Below are 14,817 nucleotides of genomic sequence, written 5' to 3'. Positions count from 1 at the left end.
TTGTCACTTGGAGGTGAATGGTGCCAGGGTTCTCACATGGCTGATAGCAGCCCCACGAGCGCTGACACCTCTTCTCCATGCCCAGGTGAAATGTATTCAGGATGCAATTCGTGCCAAAAAGAAAACATTTAATTTTCTCGGAGAGACAATATCGCTCGTGCCATCGGTTGGGCTGTTCATCACAATGAACCCTGGCTATGCAGGACGGACAGAACTGCCCGAAAACTTAAAGGCTCTGTTCAGGTACGGGCAAGCAGATGGGTCACCATTAACCTGACGCAGCTGTGACATGAACTGAAGCCTTTGCTCATGTACACGAGGACATTTGTGCATGCTGGTGGTCCTGCTGTAAGAGACCCCCACGCTCCTGGAGCACTCAGCTCAGAGCTGTGGGGCTGCCCAGCTGCAGGAGGATGCTCAGAGCACCTGGCTGTGTAATGGGGGCTGGCAGGGGGTTGCGTGAGCTTATCACCTGTTTGTCATTCTAACAGCAGCAGTGCATGGTCTGAATGGAAAAACAGGGTGCAAATCTTGATGGCTTGTGACTTGATTGCAATGCACCCTGTTAACCTGCTTTGCTTCCCCAGACCCTGTGCCATGGTGGTTCCAGACTTCGAGCTCATCTGTGAAATCATGCTGGTTGCAGAAGGTTTTATGGATGCCAAGCTCCTAGCAAGGAAGTTTATTACTTTGTACACACTCTGCAAGGAGCTGCTGTCTAAACAGGTAACAGGACAATATCTGTGGTTCTCTAAGGGAAAGAGTTAACCTGAATTTCGGCCCTGACAGCTTGAGATCCCTCAGCTGGCAATGTGCTGGCTTGCAAAGTCCAGCTCTGTGGCTGAACAAATCCCTCTTCAACACTCATGCGGCGTATTTCTGCCTTCTGGAAGAAATCAAGAAGTTCCAAAATAGAATAGAATACAGCTGGCTAAGATGCGAGCGTGCAGATGTTCTGCATCTCAGCAGAAGTGATTTACAAGCCAGCACAAATGTGCTTCCCAGGAAGCAAGGCAGACTGTCATCCATTCCTGGGCCCCGGGACAGTCTGCGGGGTGCTGTGCGGATGGCCAAGCGTGGGGTGGAAAGGATTTCCCTCTGTGGTTTTGTTTCAAGCAGCTCTCTCATGGAAATGACATTTGTTGCCCACTTGGCAGGATCACTACGACTGGGGTCTGCGGGCTATCAAGTCTGTGCTGGTGGTAGCAGGCTCCTTGAAGAGGGGGGACCCAAACCGTGCTGAGGACCAGGTCCTCATGAGAGCCTTACGGGACTTCAACATCCCAAAGATCGTGACAGACGACCTGCCTGTGTTCATGGGGCTGATTGGGGACCTATTCCCTGCTCTGGACGTCCCCAGGAAGAGGGATTTGAACTTTGAGAAGGTGACTCCGCGTGCTGGGGGTGAGGGCCGGGGGGAGGCTGATGGGGTGGAGGGGGATCAGCACCCGCTCTCCCCCAGGTCATCAAGCAGTCGGTGCTGGAGCTGAAGCTGCAGGCGGAGGATAGCTTTGTGCTGAAGGTGGTGCAGCTGGAGGAGCTGCTGCAGGTGCGGCACTCTGTCTTCGTCATCGGCAACGCCGGCTGCGGCAAGTCCCAGGTAGCAGCTGAACACAGACAGGGAGGCTGGGAGCTGGGAGAAGGCTGCAGGGCCCCACGAAAGCTGCCACCACCACTGCAGCAGTGCCATCCCGTAGGTGCTGAGGTCGCTCAACAAGACGTACCGCAACATGAAGCAGAAGCCGGTCACTGTGGACCTCGACCCAAAGGCTGTGACTTGCGATGAGCTCTTTGGGATTATCCACCCGTCTACACGAGAGTGGAAGGATGGTGAGAGGCCAAAGGTGGCAGGCACTGCTCCACGAAGGGCGCTTACACTGAGTGGGACCAGGCTCAGCCAATCCCTCACCGAGGGGCTGACACACAGGGAAATGCCCTCGTGAGATGCATCCTTGTGAACATCTTGTTGGTGGTGCTGGGGTAGCGATGGGAAGCCCTGGGGCTTTTTAGTGGGGTGACGGGCAGAGGAGGGAGCGTAAATGTGTGCAGGGAAAGCATCAACCCAGTGTGTGCCCTAGCAAACCTGCTCTGAGTAGGAAGAGCTGGGCAGGAAAAGCCCATATGTCTCTGTATGGATAGGTCTGTTTTCTTCAACGATGCGTGACCTGGCTAACATCACACACAAGGGGCCCAAGTGGATCATCCTTGATGGTGATATTGACCCCATGTGGATTGAGTCCCTGAACACGGTCATGGATGACAATAAGGTTGGTGCCATCATGCCCGAGGAGCTAGGCTTGTGAACTGAGGATAATAAACCTCTTTGTGCCCGCTCCCCAAAATCAGAGCTGCCCTTGTGACAGACCACTTCCTCCAGGTCCTCACCTTGGCCAGCAATGAGCGCATCCCCCTCAACCCCACCATGCGGCTGCTCTTTGAGATCAGCCATCTGCGCACCGCCACGCCGGCCACTGTGTCCCGGGCAGGGATCCTCTACATCAACCCTGCAGACCTGGGCTGGAGCCCGTGAGCATGGGATGGGATGGGCACGGGATGGGATGGGAATGGGATGGGATGGGGGGCCCTGATCCCTGCAGCCCTGCTCACCCATCCCTCCACAGTGTGGTGACCAGCTGGATTGAGAAGAGAGCCGTGCAGTCCGAGAAGGCCAACCTGATGATTCTGTTTGATAAGTACGTGCCCGTGTGTCTGGAGAAGCTCAAGTTTGGCTTCAAGAGGATCACCCCCATCCCTGAGATCACAGTGATACAGATGATCCTGTACCTGCTGGAGTGCCTCCTGACACCACAGAACGTGCCGCCAGACTCTCCCCGTGAGCTCTATGAGCTCTATTTCATCTTTGCCTGCACCTGGGCCTTCGGTGGGGCCATGTTCCAGGACCAGGTTGGTCTGTGATGCTGTGGGAGCACCAAATGACCACGTTGGCCGTGTTCTGAGTTTTTCTCTTTTGGTTCCCTCCAAAAGCTCATGGATTACCGTGCAGAGTTCAGCAAGTGGTGGGTGAACGAGTTCAAAGCCATCAAGTTTCCTGCTCAGGGGACAATTTTCGACTATTACATCGATCCGGAAACAAAGAAATTCATGCCCTGGACTGATAAAGTGCCAGCATTCAAACTTGACCCTGATGTTCCCTTGCAGGTATTTCCCACAAGTTGTCTGTATAGCCATGCCTTGTTTGTTTATTAGCCAGCAATCTTTCCCCTCCACACTGTGTGCACACATCCGCAGCACTGCGGGCACTGGGCTGTATGGGATGGCGTCAGGTGAACCTGCAGCTCTCTGCAGTTTTGCTTTACTCCATGTACATATACCTCAGTGAGAGCTGCAAGCTGTAACTCTTCTTTTTAGTTTCAGTGCAATGCCTGGCTTTGGATTCTCATGAAAAACATGATTTGCATACATCTTTTGAAATGCTGCAATGAGGGAGGGCAGTTGCGTCAAAGATGTGGTGGAAAAGGGGAAGCACCGGGGTTGGATTGCACCACGTGTTGGCCAGACAAGACATGGCACAAGTCTCAGGGATGATGTGTTGTTCTGATGTATCTGATGGCACCAGTTGTTGATCAGAAAGCCCTTAGGACAGCCGGGTGCTGAGATGTTTTGCTGTAGAAAGGGTCCAGATCGGTGCGGTGAGGCATTGCCTTTGCTCAGAGCAGTAGTAGTGCCCAGAGAAGAGCCCAGCAGCTGCAGACACACTGCACTGGGGCACGTCTCAACTATTGCCTTCCCCAGGCCTCCATGGTGCACACCACCGAGACCGTCCGCATCCGCTACTTCATGGACCTGCTGATGGAGAAGCAGCGGCCGGTGATGCTGGTGGGGAATGCGGGGACGGGGAAAACTGTGCTGATGTGGGACAAGCTCGAAGCACTCAACACAGAGGAGTACCTGGTGCAGTCTGTGCCCTTTAACTTCTACACCACCTCAGCCATGCTGCAGGGTAAGGGCCGTCCACAGCTGCCCCTTTGTGGGCTCTGTTGTGCTTTGCCATGGCCCCATGCTCTCCGCCCTTTGCAGCCATCCTGGAGAAGCCCCTGGAGAAGAAGTCAGGGAGGAACTATGGCCCACCAGGCACTAAGAGGCTCATTTACTTCATTGATGACTTGAACATGCCCGAGGTGGACAAGTATGGCACTGTGGCTCCGCACACACTCATCCGGCAGCATATGGACCATGGGCACTGGTAGGTGGCTGCTGGCACACATGCCACTCAGTTGATGCTCAGCTGAGGGCTGGGGCTGTCCACGGGCACAGGGCAGTGCTGTGGGGATGGGGGAACCTACCTGAAGGAAATATCACTGTTCTGCACAGGTACGACAGGAACAAACTGACCCTGAAGGACATCCACAACTGTCAGTACGTGTCCTGCATGAACCCTACTGCAGGGTCCTTCACCATTGACTCCAGGCTGCAGGTACACAGGGCTCACAGTGCCGCTCTCCTGGGGTGCAGGCTGTGTCCCAAGCTGAGCTGAGAGCACAGATGGAGCCAGGGAGCTCCTCAGTGCTGGCTGGCTCCATCAGCCCCGCAGGGTGCTGCTCCCCCTGAGTCTCTGCTCCTTGCTGCAGCGACACTTCTGCGTCTTTGCTGTGAGCTTCCCCGGCCAGGATGCACTGCTGACCATCTACAGCGCCATCCTGGCTCAGCACCTGGCCCTGCAGAAGGTGCCACTGGCCGTGCAGAGGCTGCAGGAACAGCTGGTGGCAGCCGCGCTGGGTGAGCTCCGGTACTGGGCATGGGGAGGGCAGTGCCAGGTGAGGCTCAGCAGCTTGCTCACTGCACACCCTGCCCACAGCCCTGCACCAGCGGGTCACTGCCATCTTCCTGCCCACTGCCATCAAGTTCCACTACCTCTTCAACCTCCGAGACCTCTCCAACATATTCCAGGTACCGGGCAGGTTGTTCCCATGAGAGCGCATTTATTCCTTTCCTTCCTTTGTTGCGCACGCTTGCAGCCCACCGTGTCCCTGCCCCAGTGCCATGACCTTTTCCCAAAGCTGCTCTTTAACTCAGCTTTGAGCAGCAGAAAACAAACCCCATGGGCTGAGGGTCCCTGTGTTTGCAGGGACTGCTGTTCTCCACTCCTGAGTGCCTGCGGAGCCCCGTGGACCTGGTGAGGCTCTGGATGCACGAAGCTGAGCGGGTCTACGGGGACAAGCTCGTTGATGACAAGGATCAGAAAAGCTTTGAGAAAATGCTAACTGACACCTGCAAGAAATTCTTTGCTGTAAGCTGTGCTGGAAAAGGAGGGCATGACACAGCTGGGGGGTTGCGATGATGCTGAGTGCAGCCATGCCAGGAGCCCTGCACCAGGACAGGGTCCCTTCCACATGCCCACCGCTGCCACTCCTCTTCCAGGAGCTCAGCGAAGAGACAGTGTTCGCCAAGCCCAACATCTACTGCCACTTTGCCCAGGGCATCAGGGAGCCCAAATACATGCCAGTGCCAAACTGGCCATCACTCAACAAGCTGCTGGGAGAGGCCTTGGACAGCTACAATGAGGTCAATGCGGTGATGAACCTGGTGAGCTCACGCTGCAGGACTGCAGCGGCACTGCGTGATTTGGAGCATTCACTGCTTTCGGCACTGTGATTCAGGGTAGTAATCCCTCTCTCACATTTTCCTTAGGTGCTCTTTGAGGACGCAGTGTCTCACGTTTGCAGAATCAATCGGATCCTGGAGTCCCCCCGAGGCAATGCATTACTGGTGGGGGTGGGGGGCAGCGGGAAGCAGAGCCTTTCCCGGCTTGCTGCTTACATCAGCTCTCTAGAGGTGTTTCAGATAACACTGAGGAAGGGATACAGCATCCCAGACCTGAAGGTGAGAGTGGGTCTCCCCGCATCCCCCCAACCCCGGGGCAGCTCAGCCATGCCCTGACATTCCTTGCTTCTCCAGCTGGACCTCGCCTCGCAGTACATCAAGGCAGCCATAAAGAATGTTCCTACAGTTTTCCTGATGACGGACTCCCAAGTGGCGGAGGAATCGTTCTTGGTCCTGATCAATGACTTCTTGGCATCTGGGGAGGTGCCGGGACTTTTCCAGGATGATGAATTGGAAAACATTATCAGTGCCATGAGGCCACAAGTGAAGTTCCTCGGATTGCCAGACTCGAGGGAAAACTGCTGGAAATTATTTATAGAGAAAGTCAGGCGTCAGCTGAAGGTAGGTGTGCGCCTGGGAGTGGCATTTGTGAAGGCTTCTGACATCTTTAATCCAAAGTCTGTTTGCAAACATGACGCAGACTGCTGTGGTTTTGTTATGCTGTAATGAGTGTGAGCATAAGGTGTGTTCAAAGGATCCCCACCGCCTTGTGCCCTGAGGCCCAGAGGTGCAGCTGCTGACACCCACAGGTTTCCCTGTTGAGCGGAGGGCTGTGTGCATGCAGCCACCCGGCTGTGGCCAAAGGGAGCTGAGTCCCTTTGACCCCAGGTGGGCTCTGCTTGAGCCCACCAAGCAGAGCAGGGCACACCGCTGCCAACTACCCCTGGGCACAGGGACAGGACTTCAGTGGGAAGGAGGAGAAGTCTCCACATGCAGCGGTGGGGACCAGCAGTCACCCCTCTCACCAGCACTGCCTGTTCCAGGTGATCCTGTGCTTCTCCCCCGTGGGCTCCACTCTGCGCGTGCGGGCAAGGAGGTTCCCTGCCATAGTCAACTGCACGGCCATCGACTGGTTCCATGAGTGGCCAGAGGATGCCCTGGTGTCTGTCAGCAGCAGGTTCCTGGAGGAGACGGGGGACATTGAGGTGAGCATTGCAGGGCATGCAGCACTCAGCTTCACCCCTCACCTTCATGCACAGTGTTACAGAGCTCACTGTGCTGGTCTGCTGCAGCCCGAGGTCAAGGTCTCCATCAGCCAGTTCATGTCCTACGTCCACATGAGTGTGAAGGAGATGTCCCAGACCTACCTGGCTGTGGAGCGACGCTATAACTACACCACACCAAAGACCTTCCTGGAGCAGATAAAGCTCTACCAAACCCTGCTCTCTAAGAAAAGGAGCGAGCTTACTGCCAAGATTGAGAGGCTGGAGAACGGCCTGACAAAGCTGCAGAGCACGGCCTCGCAGGTGGGCATGGTCCGGCTCCATCCTGAGGAGTGATGGTGGGCACGAGAGCAGGGCTTGGCCCCACACAGAGCTCTCAGTTTGGGCAATGGGCCACGTGGGCTGCTGGGGCACAGGTGGCAATGCAGCCCCCAGTCAAGGAGCTCGCTGGTCCCATCAGGATTTGATGGTGCCCAACCTCTCCCATCCCCCCCCCTGCTCAGGTGGATGACCTGAAAGCCACGCTGGCGGTCCAGGAGGCAGAGCTGAAGCAGAAGAATGAGGACGCAGATAAACTGATCCATGTGGTGGGCGTCGAAACGGAGAAGGTCAGCAAGGAGAAAGCCATCGCTGATGAGGAGGAGCTGAAGGTCCAGGCCATCAACACGGTACGTGGCCCCAGGCAGCACCCAACTGCTCTGTACCCAGCACTGCTCAGCACGCCTCGCCCTTCCTCCTCCCCAGAACGTGGCTGAGAAGCAGCGAGCCTGCGAGACCGACCTGGCCAAGGCTGAGCCCGCACTCGTCGCCGCACAGGAAGCCCTCAACACACTCAACAAGGTACGAGAGAGCACAGCAATGCGACCGTGGGCCCCCAGGTGCCCTGTGCCCGGCGGTGCTCAGCATCCCATGCTCCCTTCCCAGAATAACCTGACAGAGCTGAAGTCCTTCGGGTCCCCCCCCCAAGCGGTGGTGAATGTCACGGCAGCCGTGATGATCCTGACGGCTCCGCACGGCAAGATCCCCAAGGACAGGAGCTGGAAGGCGGCCAAGATCATGATGGGGAAAGTGGACACTTTCCTTGACGCCTTGAAGAAGTTCGACAAGGAACACATCCCAGAGGCGTGTCTCAAGGAGTTCCAGTGAGCACATGGCCGCTTCCCCTGCGGCACGGTGCCACCCTTGGGACCCAGGGCAGGCTGTGCCCACGAGCAGGAGGTGCAGGGCTGTGTCCTCCCCCCCCTCCTCTGCAGGCGCTACCAGTCAGACCCCACCTTCGACCCAGAGTTCATCATGTCGAAGTCGACCGCCGCGGCGGGGCTGTGCTCCTGGTGCCTGAACATCGTCCGCTTCTACAAGGTGTACTGCGAGGTGGAGCCCAAGAGGCTGGCGCTGGAGGAAGCCAACGCCGAGCTGGCGGAGGCACAAGACAAACTGAGCCGCATTAAGAAGAAAATTGCGGTAAGTGCGAGCTCCCCCCCGGGCTGGGCAGCTGCAGGACTGCCGCTGTGTGCCTTGGCCGGTGTCCCCGTGGCTATGGGCTGATGAGAAGCCAGTGGTGAATGGGAGATGGTTATCACTTGTGCAGCCCCAGCCCGGCTGCAGCTGCGTCTTGTCAGTGAGCGCTGAGCTCCTCGCTCCCGCTGAGTTTTCTCCTGGCGTGGTGTTCTGTGTGAGTGGGAGCCAACAGCGAGCGCGTTGTCTTTTGAAGGACCTGAATGCCAATTTGGCAACTCTGACTGCGCAGTTTGAGAAAGCGACGGCTGAAAAAATCAAATGTCAGCAGGAGGCTGATGCAACCAACAGAGTAATCACGTTAGCCAACAGGTACCGTGCAGGTGGGCTCTGCACCGCCTCCCCCTGTGCTGGGACCCGCAAAGAACCAGGGTCCTCGCTTCCCTAGGCTAAAAATCCCCACTCATGAGTGGGGCCAGGAACTGCAGGGGGTTCTGCTGTGGACCCTGCGGTGAGGCAGCCCCTGCCCATCACAGCAGATAGGGGTGGTACCGGCCCTGCCCCCATGCTGTGCTCAATGTCTGCAGGCTGATCGGGGGGCTGGCATCCGAAAACGTGCGCTGGGCTGAGTCGGTGGAGATGTTCAGGGAGCAAGAGAAGACGCTGTGTGGGGATGTGCTGCTCATCTCTGCCTTCGTGTCCTACGTCGGCTACTTCACCAAGAAGTACCGGGCTGAGCTGATGGAGAAGTGCTGGGTGCCCTACCTGCAGGGGCTGAAGGTGTGCGGCTCTGAATTCCCCGGCTCTGCCCATCACCGAGGGGCTCACACTGCTCCAGGCTGGAGTCCCAACGTCCCCTCTCTTTCAGGTGCCCATTCCCACCACCCCAGAGCTGGACCCCCTCAGCCTCCTCACCGACGCCGCCGACGTGGCCACGTGGAGCAACCAGGGGCTGCCCAGCGACCGCACCTCCACCGAGAACGCCACGATCCTCTGCAACACGCAGCGGTGGCCCCTGGTGGTGGACGCCCAGCTGCAGGGCATCAAGTGGATCAGGAATAAATATGGGGAGCGGCTGAAGGCCATCCGGCTGGGCCAGAGGAGGTGGGATGGGGAGCGATGGGGTGGCTGGGGTGTGTTTGCCTGAGCTCCCCCTAAGCCCCACTCCTGCCCATTCACAGCTACCTGGACGCCATTGAGCAGGCAGTTTCTGAAGGACACACACTGCTGATTGAGGACATTGGTGAGACAGTGGAACCGGTGCTGGACCACCTGCTGGGCAGGAACACCATCAAGAAGGGCAGGTAGGCTTGCGGACCCGTTGCTGCTCTGTGATGCCCATTTGTGCCCCTTTGCACAAGCAGCAGCTCCACACAAGAGCTTTGGCCACATCCCATACTTTTCACTTTTCCCATGCATTTCCAGTGGGGGGGGCTTATAGGTGATGGGACATTTTTGGTCATTTGAGAAGCATGTTCTTGTGCACATGTGCAGGATAAATCCAGATAAATGGGGACGGGGCTGCTCCTAGCACACACAGGTGTGTGCTCAGTCATGGGGCTTGTGCTGAGCCCCTGACCCCTCCCAAGCACCTCTACCTCCCTGTCCTCATCACATTCTCTCTGAATTACTGCCAATTGCACAGAACTTAACACGATTACCCAAACAGATACATTAAGATAGGAGACAAAGAAGTGGAGTACCACCCGCAGTTCCGCCTGATCCTGCACACCAAGTACTTCAACCCGCACTACAAGCCTGAGATGCAGGCACAGTGCACGCTGATCAACTTTTTGGTGACACGGGAGGGCTTGGAGGACCAACTGCTGGCCGCTGTGGTGGCCAAGGAGCGCCCCGACCTGGAGGCACTGAAGGTGGGAGCCCACATGAGCTGCTGGGCACTGGAGGGGCTGCTCCTTGTTGCTGCATGCCTGCATGCATTGGGGCTGCTGAGCCCCCAGTGATGGCAGCAGCGTCACCACGGCTGTGGCTCACACCTCTCCTGGGTGCTGCGTGCAGGCGAACCTCACAAAAAGCCAGAACGAGTTCAAGATCCACCTGAAGGAGCTGGAGGACTCCCTGCTCGCCCGGCTCTCTGCCGCCTCGGGGAACTTCCTGGGGGACACAGCACTGGTGGAGAACCTGGAGACGACAAAGCGCACGGCCATGGAGATCGAGGAGAAGGTACCTGGGCAGCAGGGGCACAGGGCAATGCTGCAGGGAGCAGCTGTAACACTGCACTCCTGTGCCTCAAGGTGAAGGAAGCCAAAGTCACAGAGGTGGAAATAAACGTGGCCAGGGAGAACTACCGGCCAGCAGCAGAACGAGCATCCCTGCTGTACTTCATCCTGAGCGACCTCAACAAAATCAACCCCATCTACCAGTTCTCCCTGAAGGTGAGCATAAGGCAGTCGCTTTCTGTGGAGCAGGGGTTGGGTATTTCATCATTAACTCCTCTAACGAAGCTCTCAGAAGCACAGCACTGAGCCCCCCCTGGCTCTCTGTTAGGCATTCAATGTGGTCTTTGAGAAAGCCATCCAACGAACAGCTCAGGCTGAGGACGTTGGGCAGCGGGTGATCAACCTGACAGATGAGATCACCTACTCAGTCTTCATGTACACTGCCCGGGGGCTCTTTGAGAAGGACAAACTCATTTTCCTGGCCCAGGTTGCCTTCCAGGTAATGTGAGCAAACGTGTTGGGTTTCTGATGTTTGGTAGTGGATGTGAATTTGTTATTTTAGATGCATTCTTTTACTCCCTTGCTACCCTACCCTCCATCAGAGCCTCCTGCTGGGGCTGTGAGTGAGGGGCTCCTGTGCAGCAGCCACCAGCCCATGCTCTTGGCTCACCAGGTGCTGGCCATCAAGAAAGAAGTGAGCCCTGCAGAGCTGGATTTCCTCTTGCGCTTCCCTTTCAAGGCCGGTGTCACATCCCCCGTGGACTTCCTGCAGCCCCAGGGCTGGGGTGGCATCAAGGTTGGTTCCAGCTCAGGGCATGGTCCTAAGTGCAGCAAAGCGGTGGGTTGAGGATGAGCTGCAGTGCCTGGGGAGGGAACACAGAACCAGCAGCACTGCAGCACACAGTTCTTTGTTAATCCCCCCCGAGATGGGAGGCAGTGCCCAGCAAGGAGCTGTGTCTGCAGGTCCTCTCAGAGATGGATGAGTTCAAGAACCTGGACGGTGACATTGAGGGCTCCGCCAAGCGCTGGAAAAAGTTTGTTGAGTCCGAGGTGCCCGAGAAGGAGGTTTTCCCCAAGGAGTGGAAGAACAAAACAGCACTGCAGAAGCTGTGCATGCTGCGCTGCATGCGGCCCGACAGGATGACCTACGCTGTCAGGTGCCCACATTGCACCAACAGCCACCTGCAGCCAGCACGTGTCCCCAGCTCACGGGTGGGCGCTGCTTTCCTGCAGGAACTTTGTGGAAGAGAAGATGGGCAGCAAGTTTGTGGAAGGCAGGAGTGTGGAATTCTCCAAGTCGTATGAGGAGACCAGCCCCTCCACACCCGTGTTTTTCATTCTCTCGCCTGGAGTTGACCCTCTGAAGGACGTGGAAGCCCTGGGTAAGCTGGGTCCCAGCCGCACTGCATCACACAGGCAATGGGCTCAGTGCAATTTGAAGCACTGCATAGCTGCTCTACGCTCCCATCAGCTCTGACAGAGAGCCAATTCCTCCCCTTCCAGGCAAGAAGCTGAACTTCACCATTGACAACGGAAGGATCCACAATGTCTCTCTGGGGCAGGGCCAGGAGGTGGTGGCGGAGCAGGCGCTGGAGGTGGCAGCAGAACAGGGGCACTGGGTCATCCTGCAGGTGGGTGACGCTGCCCTAGCGGCTTCCCCAGCCTGAGGTGCAGCTGCCTTCTGCAGAGGTCCAGGGGGAAACCGAATTTCAGAGCACACAGCACACAGAGGGTTTGTGTTGCAGAACATCCACCTGGTGGCCCGCTGGCTGGGCACGCTGGAGAAGCGCGTGGAGCGGCTCAGCACAGACAGCCACCCCGACTACCGTGTGTTCATGAGCGCAGAGCCAGCACCCAGCCCCGAGACACACATCATCCCACAGGGATTGCTGGAAAATGCCATTAAGATCACCAACGAGCCGCCTACCGGCATGCATGCCAACCTGCACAAAGCCCTTGACCTCTTCTCCCAGGTACCCGTGCTGCTTCCCTGCACTGCTCCCTCCCAGTGAGCAGTCTCACATACAGGGAGTCATAGGAGCACCTATAGATCCTAAGTGTTTTAATGAACAAATGAGGGGAATGGTTAACCACCCAGAAAGCCTTTTAAGGATGGAATTATATGTGGGTTTGCTTCTTTATTGTATATATATACTCCTCAATTCTCCTTTGCTGTCATCCACAGTCAGATGGGATGGCAGCCTCTGTTCTTCACTCTCCAGCCCACTCTTACTGCCGTTCCCCTGCAGGACACGCTGGAGATGTGCAGCAAAGAGATCGAGTTCAAGTGCATCCTGTTTGCACTCTGCTACTTCCACGCGGTGGTGGCGGAGCGGCGCAAGTTTGGTGCTCAGGGCTGGAACCGCTCCTATCCCTTCAACAACGGGGACCTGACCATCTCCATTAACGTCCTGTACAATTACCTGGAGGCCAACCCCAAGGTAAAGGGCTACACAGCATCCCTAACACACAGCAGAGCAGCCCTGTGAGGACTGCAGCCAGCTGATGGCAGTGTCTCTGGGTAGGTGCCATGGGATGACCTCCGGTACCTCTTTGGTGAGATCATGTATGGAGGGCACATCACAGACGATTGGGACAGGCGGCTGTGCCGCACCTACCTGAGCGAATACATCAGTGTGGAGATGCTGGATGGGGAGCTGCACCTGGCCCCGGGGTTCCTGATCCCACCCAGCCTGGATTATAAGGTAGGGAAGAGCATTCTCAGCACAGGAGGCAATACTTAGCGTTACAGTTTGCTGTGGAAAACCACTGCTCTGGGTTAGCACACGCTGGTCAGAGTTCCCTCACACAACCCAAGCTGGAGTGTAGGAAAAAAAAAAGCTCTGCTTTTTCCATCCAGTGGAAACATGCAGCATCACTGGAAAAATAGCTCCTGTGGCTGGGGTGGTAAGGAACAGATTGAGGTAAGACAAATGGAAAATCATCCTAAGTACCAGCAGGCAGCTGTGAAGCACCAACAGCAGAAAGTGATGATGCCTTTTTCAAGGTGGAAATTTGCACTTATGTGTACATATCTGCTCAACCCGTGCCCAGGGCTACCACGAGTACATCGATGACAATTTGCCACCAGAGAGCCCCTACCTTTATGGCCTCCATCCCAACGCTGAGATTGGTTTCCTGACCGTCACCTCCGAGAGGCTTTTTCGGACAGTTTTAGAAATGCAGCCCAAGGAATCTGATGCTGGAGGTGGCTCAGGTGCCTCCCGTGAGGAAAAGGTAAGTGAAGATGTTGCTGCTTTAGTGGGGGTGACTGGCAGGGGGACAGAGCTGAGCAGGGAACACAGCTCAGCATCACAACTGGACTTGCAAGCTCCACAAAGGGAGCACACCCCTACCAAAGAGGTTCTGTTGGAGCATTTGCACTGCAGCCCCATGCCCAGGCTCCTCATCCCACTTGGTACTGGCACTGTAACTGAATACCAGCAGGAGCTTCACCCTCTACAGCTGCTGAGGAAGCAGAGTCCAGAGCCACGGCACACACACAGCAGTGGCCATGGTGTTCTGTGGGCTCCTTTCCCCCTCCCCTGGTTCCACATCCCACATAGCAGGCAGACCCCCTTCCCCCAGCACTGAGCACCAGCAGCTGCAATCCTCCAATCTCTCCAAGAAACCCAAAGGGTAGAAATGGTGCCCAACCCATTTGGCTTTGCTTTGCTTTGCTTGTTACCAAAGGCAGCAGCGCTGAGAGTTGGGTAGAGAGGTGCAGTGGCATAACACAGGTCACATGCTGTGCTCAGTAGATAAAGCACGCCTTGTAATTTCCACACATGAGAACAACTACTAAAAACACAGGCTTTTTTTCATTTTAATTAAAAAAATAAAAGCTTTCCTCCTGGCTCCTTTGCATTTATACTTGAATTTCAGTCTCCTTAGCTTCCTGGCTATTAACAACGAGCTGCAGCTTTTTAAGATCCAAGAGCAGCCAAAGAGTAGAGCACGAGTAACAAAGGAAGAAGGACAGGAAAGCACAAAGGCAGAGAAAGAAAAAACCTTACTGCCTTTTAACTGTTAACTCACTGCATTTTTCCTTAAATAACAGCAGTCTTATGGTCTACTTTTTCCAGGTGAAGTCAGTCCTAGATGAGATCATTGAGAAGCTGCCAGAGCCATTCAACATGGCAGAGATCATGGCTAAAGCAGAGGATAAGACACCATACGTGGTGGTTGCCTTCCAGGAGTGTGAAAGAATGAACATCCTGACCCATGAGATCAGGCGCTCTTTGAAAGAATTAGATCTGGGGCTAAAGGTGTGCACTGGGCTGAAAGCACCTTTCCCTTCCATACAATTTCCTGTGATCTGCAAATAGCTGTTGCTTGTTTCAAAGCCCATCTTGTACAAAGCTGTACAAAGCACTTTGCTGCCTGCCTTTGCTCAT

General features: G+C 55.9%; 1 protein-coding gene across 3 annotated transcripts in view; it reads left to right on the top strand.

Moving 5' to 3' along the window:
- Positions 1-14,817, top strand: part of DNAH17 (dynein axonemal heavy chain 17) — a 28,155-nt gene that overhangs the window by 11,241 nt on the left and 2,097 nt on the right. For all 3 annotated transcript variants that reach the window (XM_031598959.2, XM_090121897.1, XM_031598958.2), the window contains 41 exons: positions 86-243; positions 588-726; positions 1,158-1,385; positions 1,463-1,600; positions 1,698-1,830; positions 2,140-2,267; positions 2,378-2,526; positions 2,622-2,904; positions 2,986-3,159; positions 3,754-3,961; positions 4,039-4,204; positions 4,333-4,435; positions 4,590-4,737; positions 4,817-4,908; positions 5,087-5,248; positions 5,380-5,544; positions 5,650-5,841; positions 5,917-6,183; positions 6,606-6,767; positions 6,855-7,088; positions 7,289-7,453; positions 7,530-7,625; positions 7,710-7,927; positions 8,039-8,246; positions 8,497-8,612; positions 8,828-9,020; positions 9,109-9,344; positions 9,422-9,544; positions 9,910-10,114; positions 10,260-10,424; positions 10,496-10,636; positions 10,749-10,919; positions 11,094-11,216; positions 11,384-11,577; positions 11,654-11,802; positions 11,924-12,051; positions 12,166-12,393; positions 12,670-12,861; positions 12,946-13,125; positions 13,475-13,657; positions 14,506-14,688. In XM_031598959.2, coding sequence (XP_031454819.2) covers positions 86-243; positions 588-726; positions 1,158-1,385; positions 1,463-1,600; positions 1,698-1,830; positions 2,140-2,267; positions 2,378-2,526; positions 2,622-2,904; positions 2,986-3,159; positions 3,754-3,961; positions 4,039-4,204; positions 4,333-4,435; positions 4,590-4,737; positions 4,817-4,908; positions 5,087-5,248; positions 5,380-5,544; positions 5,650-5,841; positions 5,917-6,183; positions 6,606-6,767; positions 6,855-7,088; positions 7,289-7,453; positions 7,530-7,625; positions 7,710-7,927; positions 8,039-8,246; positions 8,497-8,612; positions 8,828-9,020; positions 9,109-9,344; positions 9,422-9,544; positions 9,910-10,114; positions 10,260-10,424; positions 10,496-10,636; positions 10,749-10,919; positions 11,094-11,216; positions 11,384-11,577; positions 11,654-11,802; positions 11,924-12,051; positions 12,166-12,393; positions 12,670-12,861; positions 12,946-13,125; positions 13,475-13,657; positions 14,506-14,688 — 7,026 coding nt within the window. The remainder of the gene's footprint in view (positions 1-85; positions 244-587; positions 727-1,157; positions 1,386-1,462; positions 1,601-1,697; positions 1,831-2,139; positions 2,268-2,377; positions 2,527-2,621; positions 2,905-2,985; positions 3,160-3,753; positions 3,962-4,038; positions 4,205-4,332; positions 4,436-4,589; positions 4,738-4,816; positions 4,909-5,086; positions 5,249-5,379; positions 5,545-5,649; positions 5,842-5,916; positions 6,184-6,605; positions 6,768-6,854; positions 7,089-7,288; positions 7,454-7,529; positions 7,626-7,709; positions 7,928-8,038; positions 8,247-8,496; positions 8,613-8,827; positions 9,021-9,108; positions 9,345-9,421; positions 9,545-9,909; positions 10,115-10,259; positions 10,425-10,495; positions 10,637-10,748; positions 10,920-11,093; positions 11,217-11,383; positions 11,578-11,653; positions 11,803-11,923; positions 12,052-12,165; positions 12,394-12,669; positions 12,862-12,945; positions 13,126-13,474; positions 13,658-14,505; positions 14,689-14,817) is intronic.

This window comes from Phasianus colchicus, chromosome 20 (genome assembly GCF_987193195.1).
Source record: "Phasianus colchicus chromosome 20, bPhaCol1.hap1.1, whole genome shotgun sequence".
NCBI classification, from domain to species: Eukaryota; Metazoa; Chordata; class Aves; order Galliformes; family Phasianidae; genus Phasianus; species Phasianus colchicus.
Note: the sequence above shows the minus strand (reverse complement) of the source record. Positions and strands in the feature narration are given on the sequence as shown.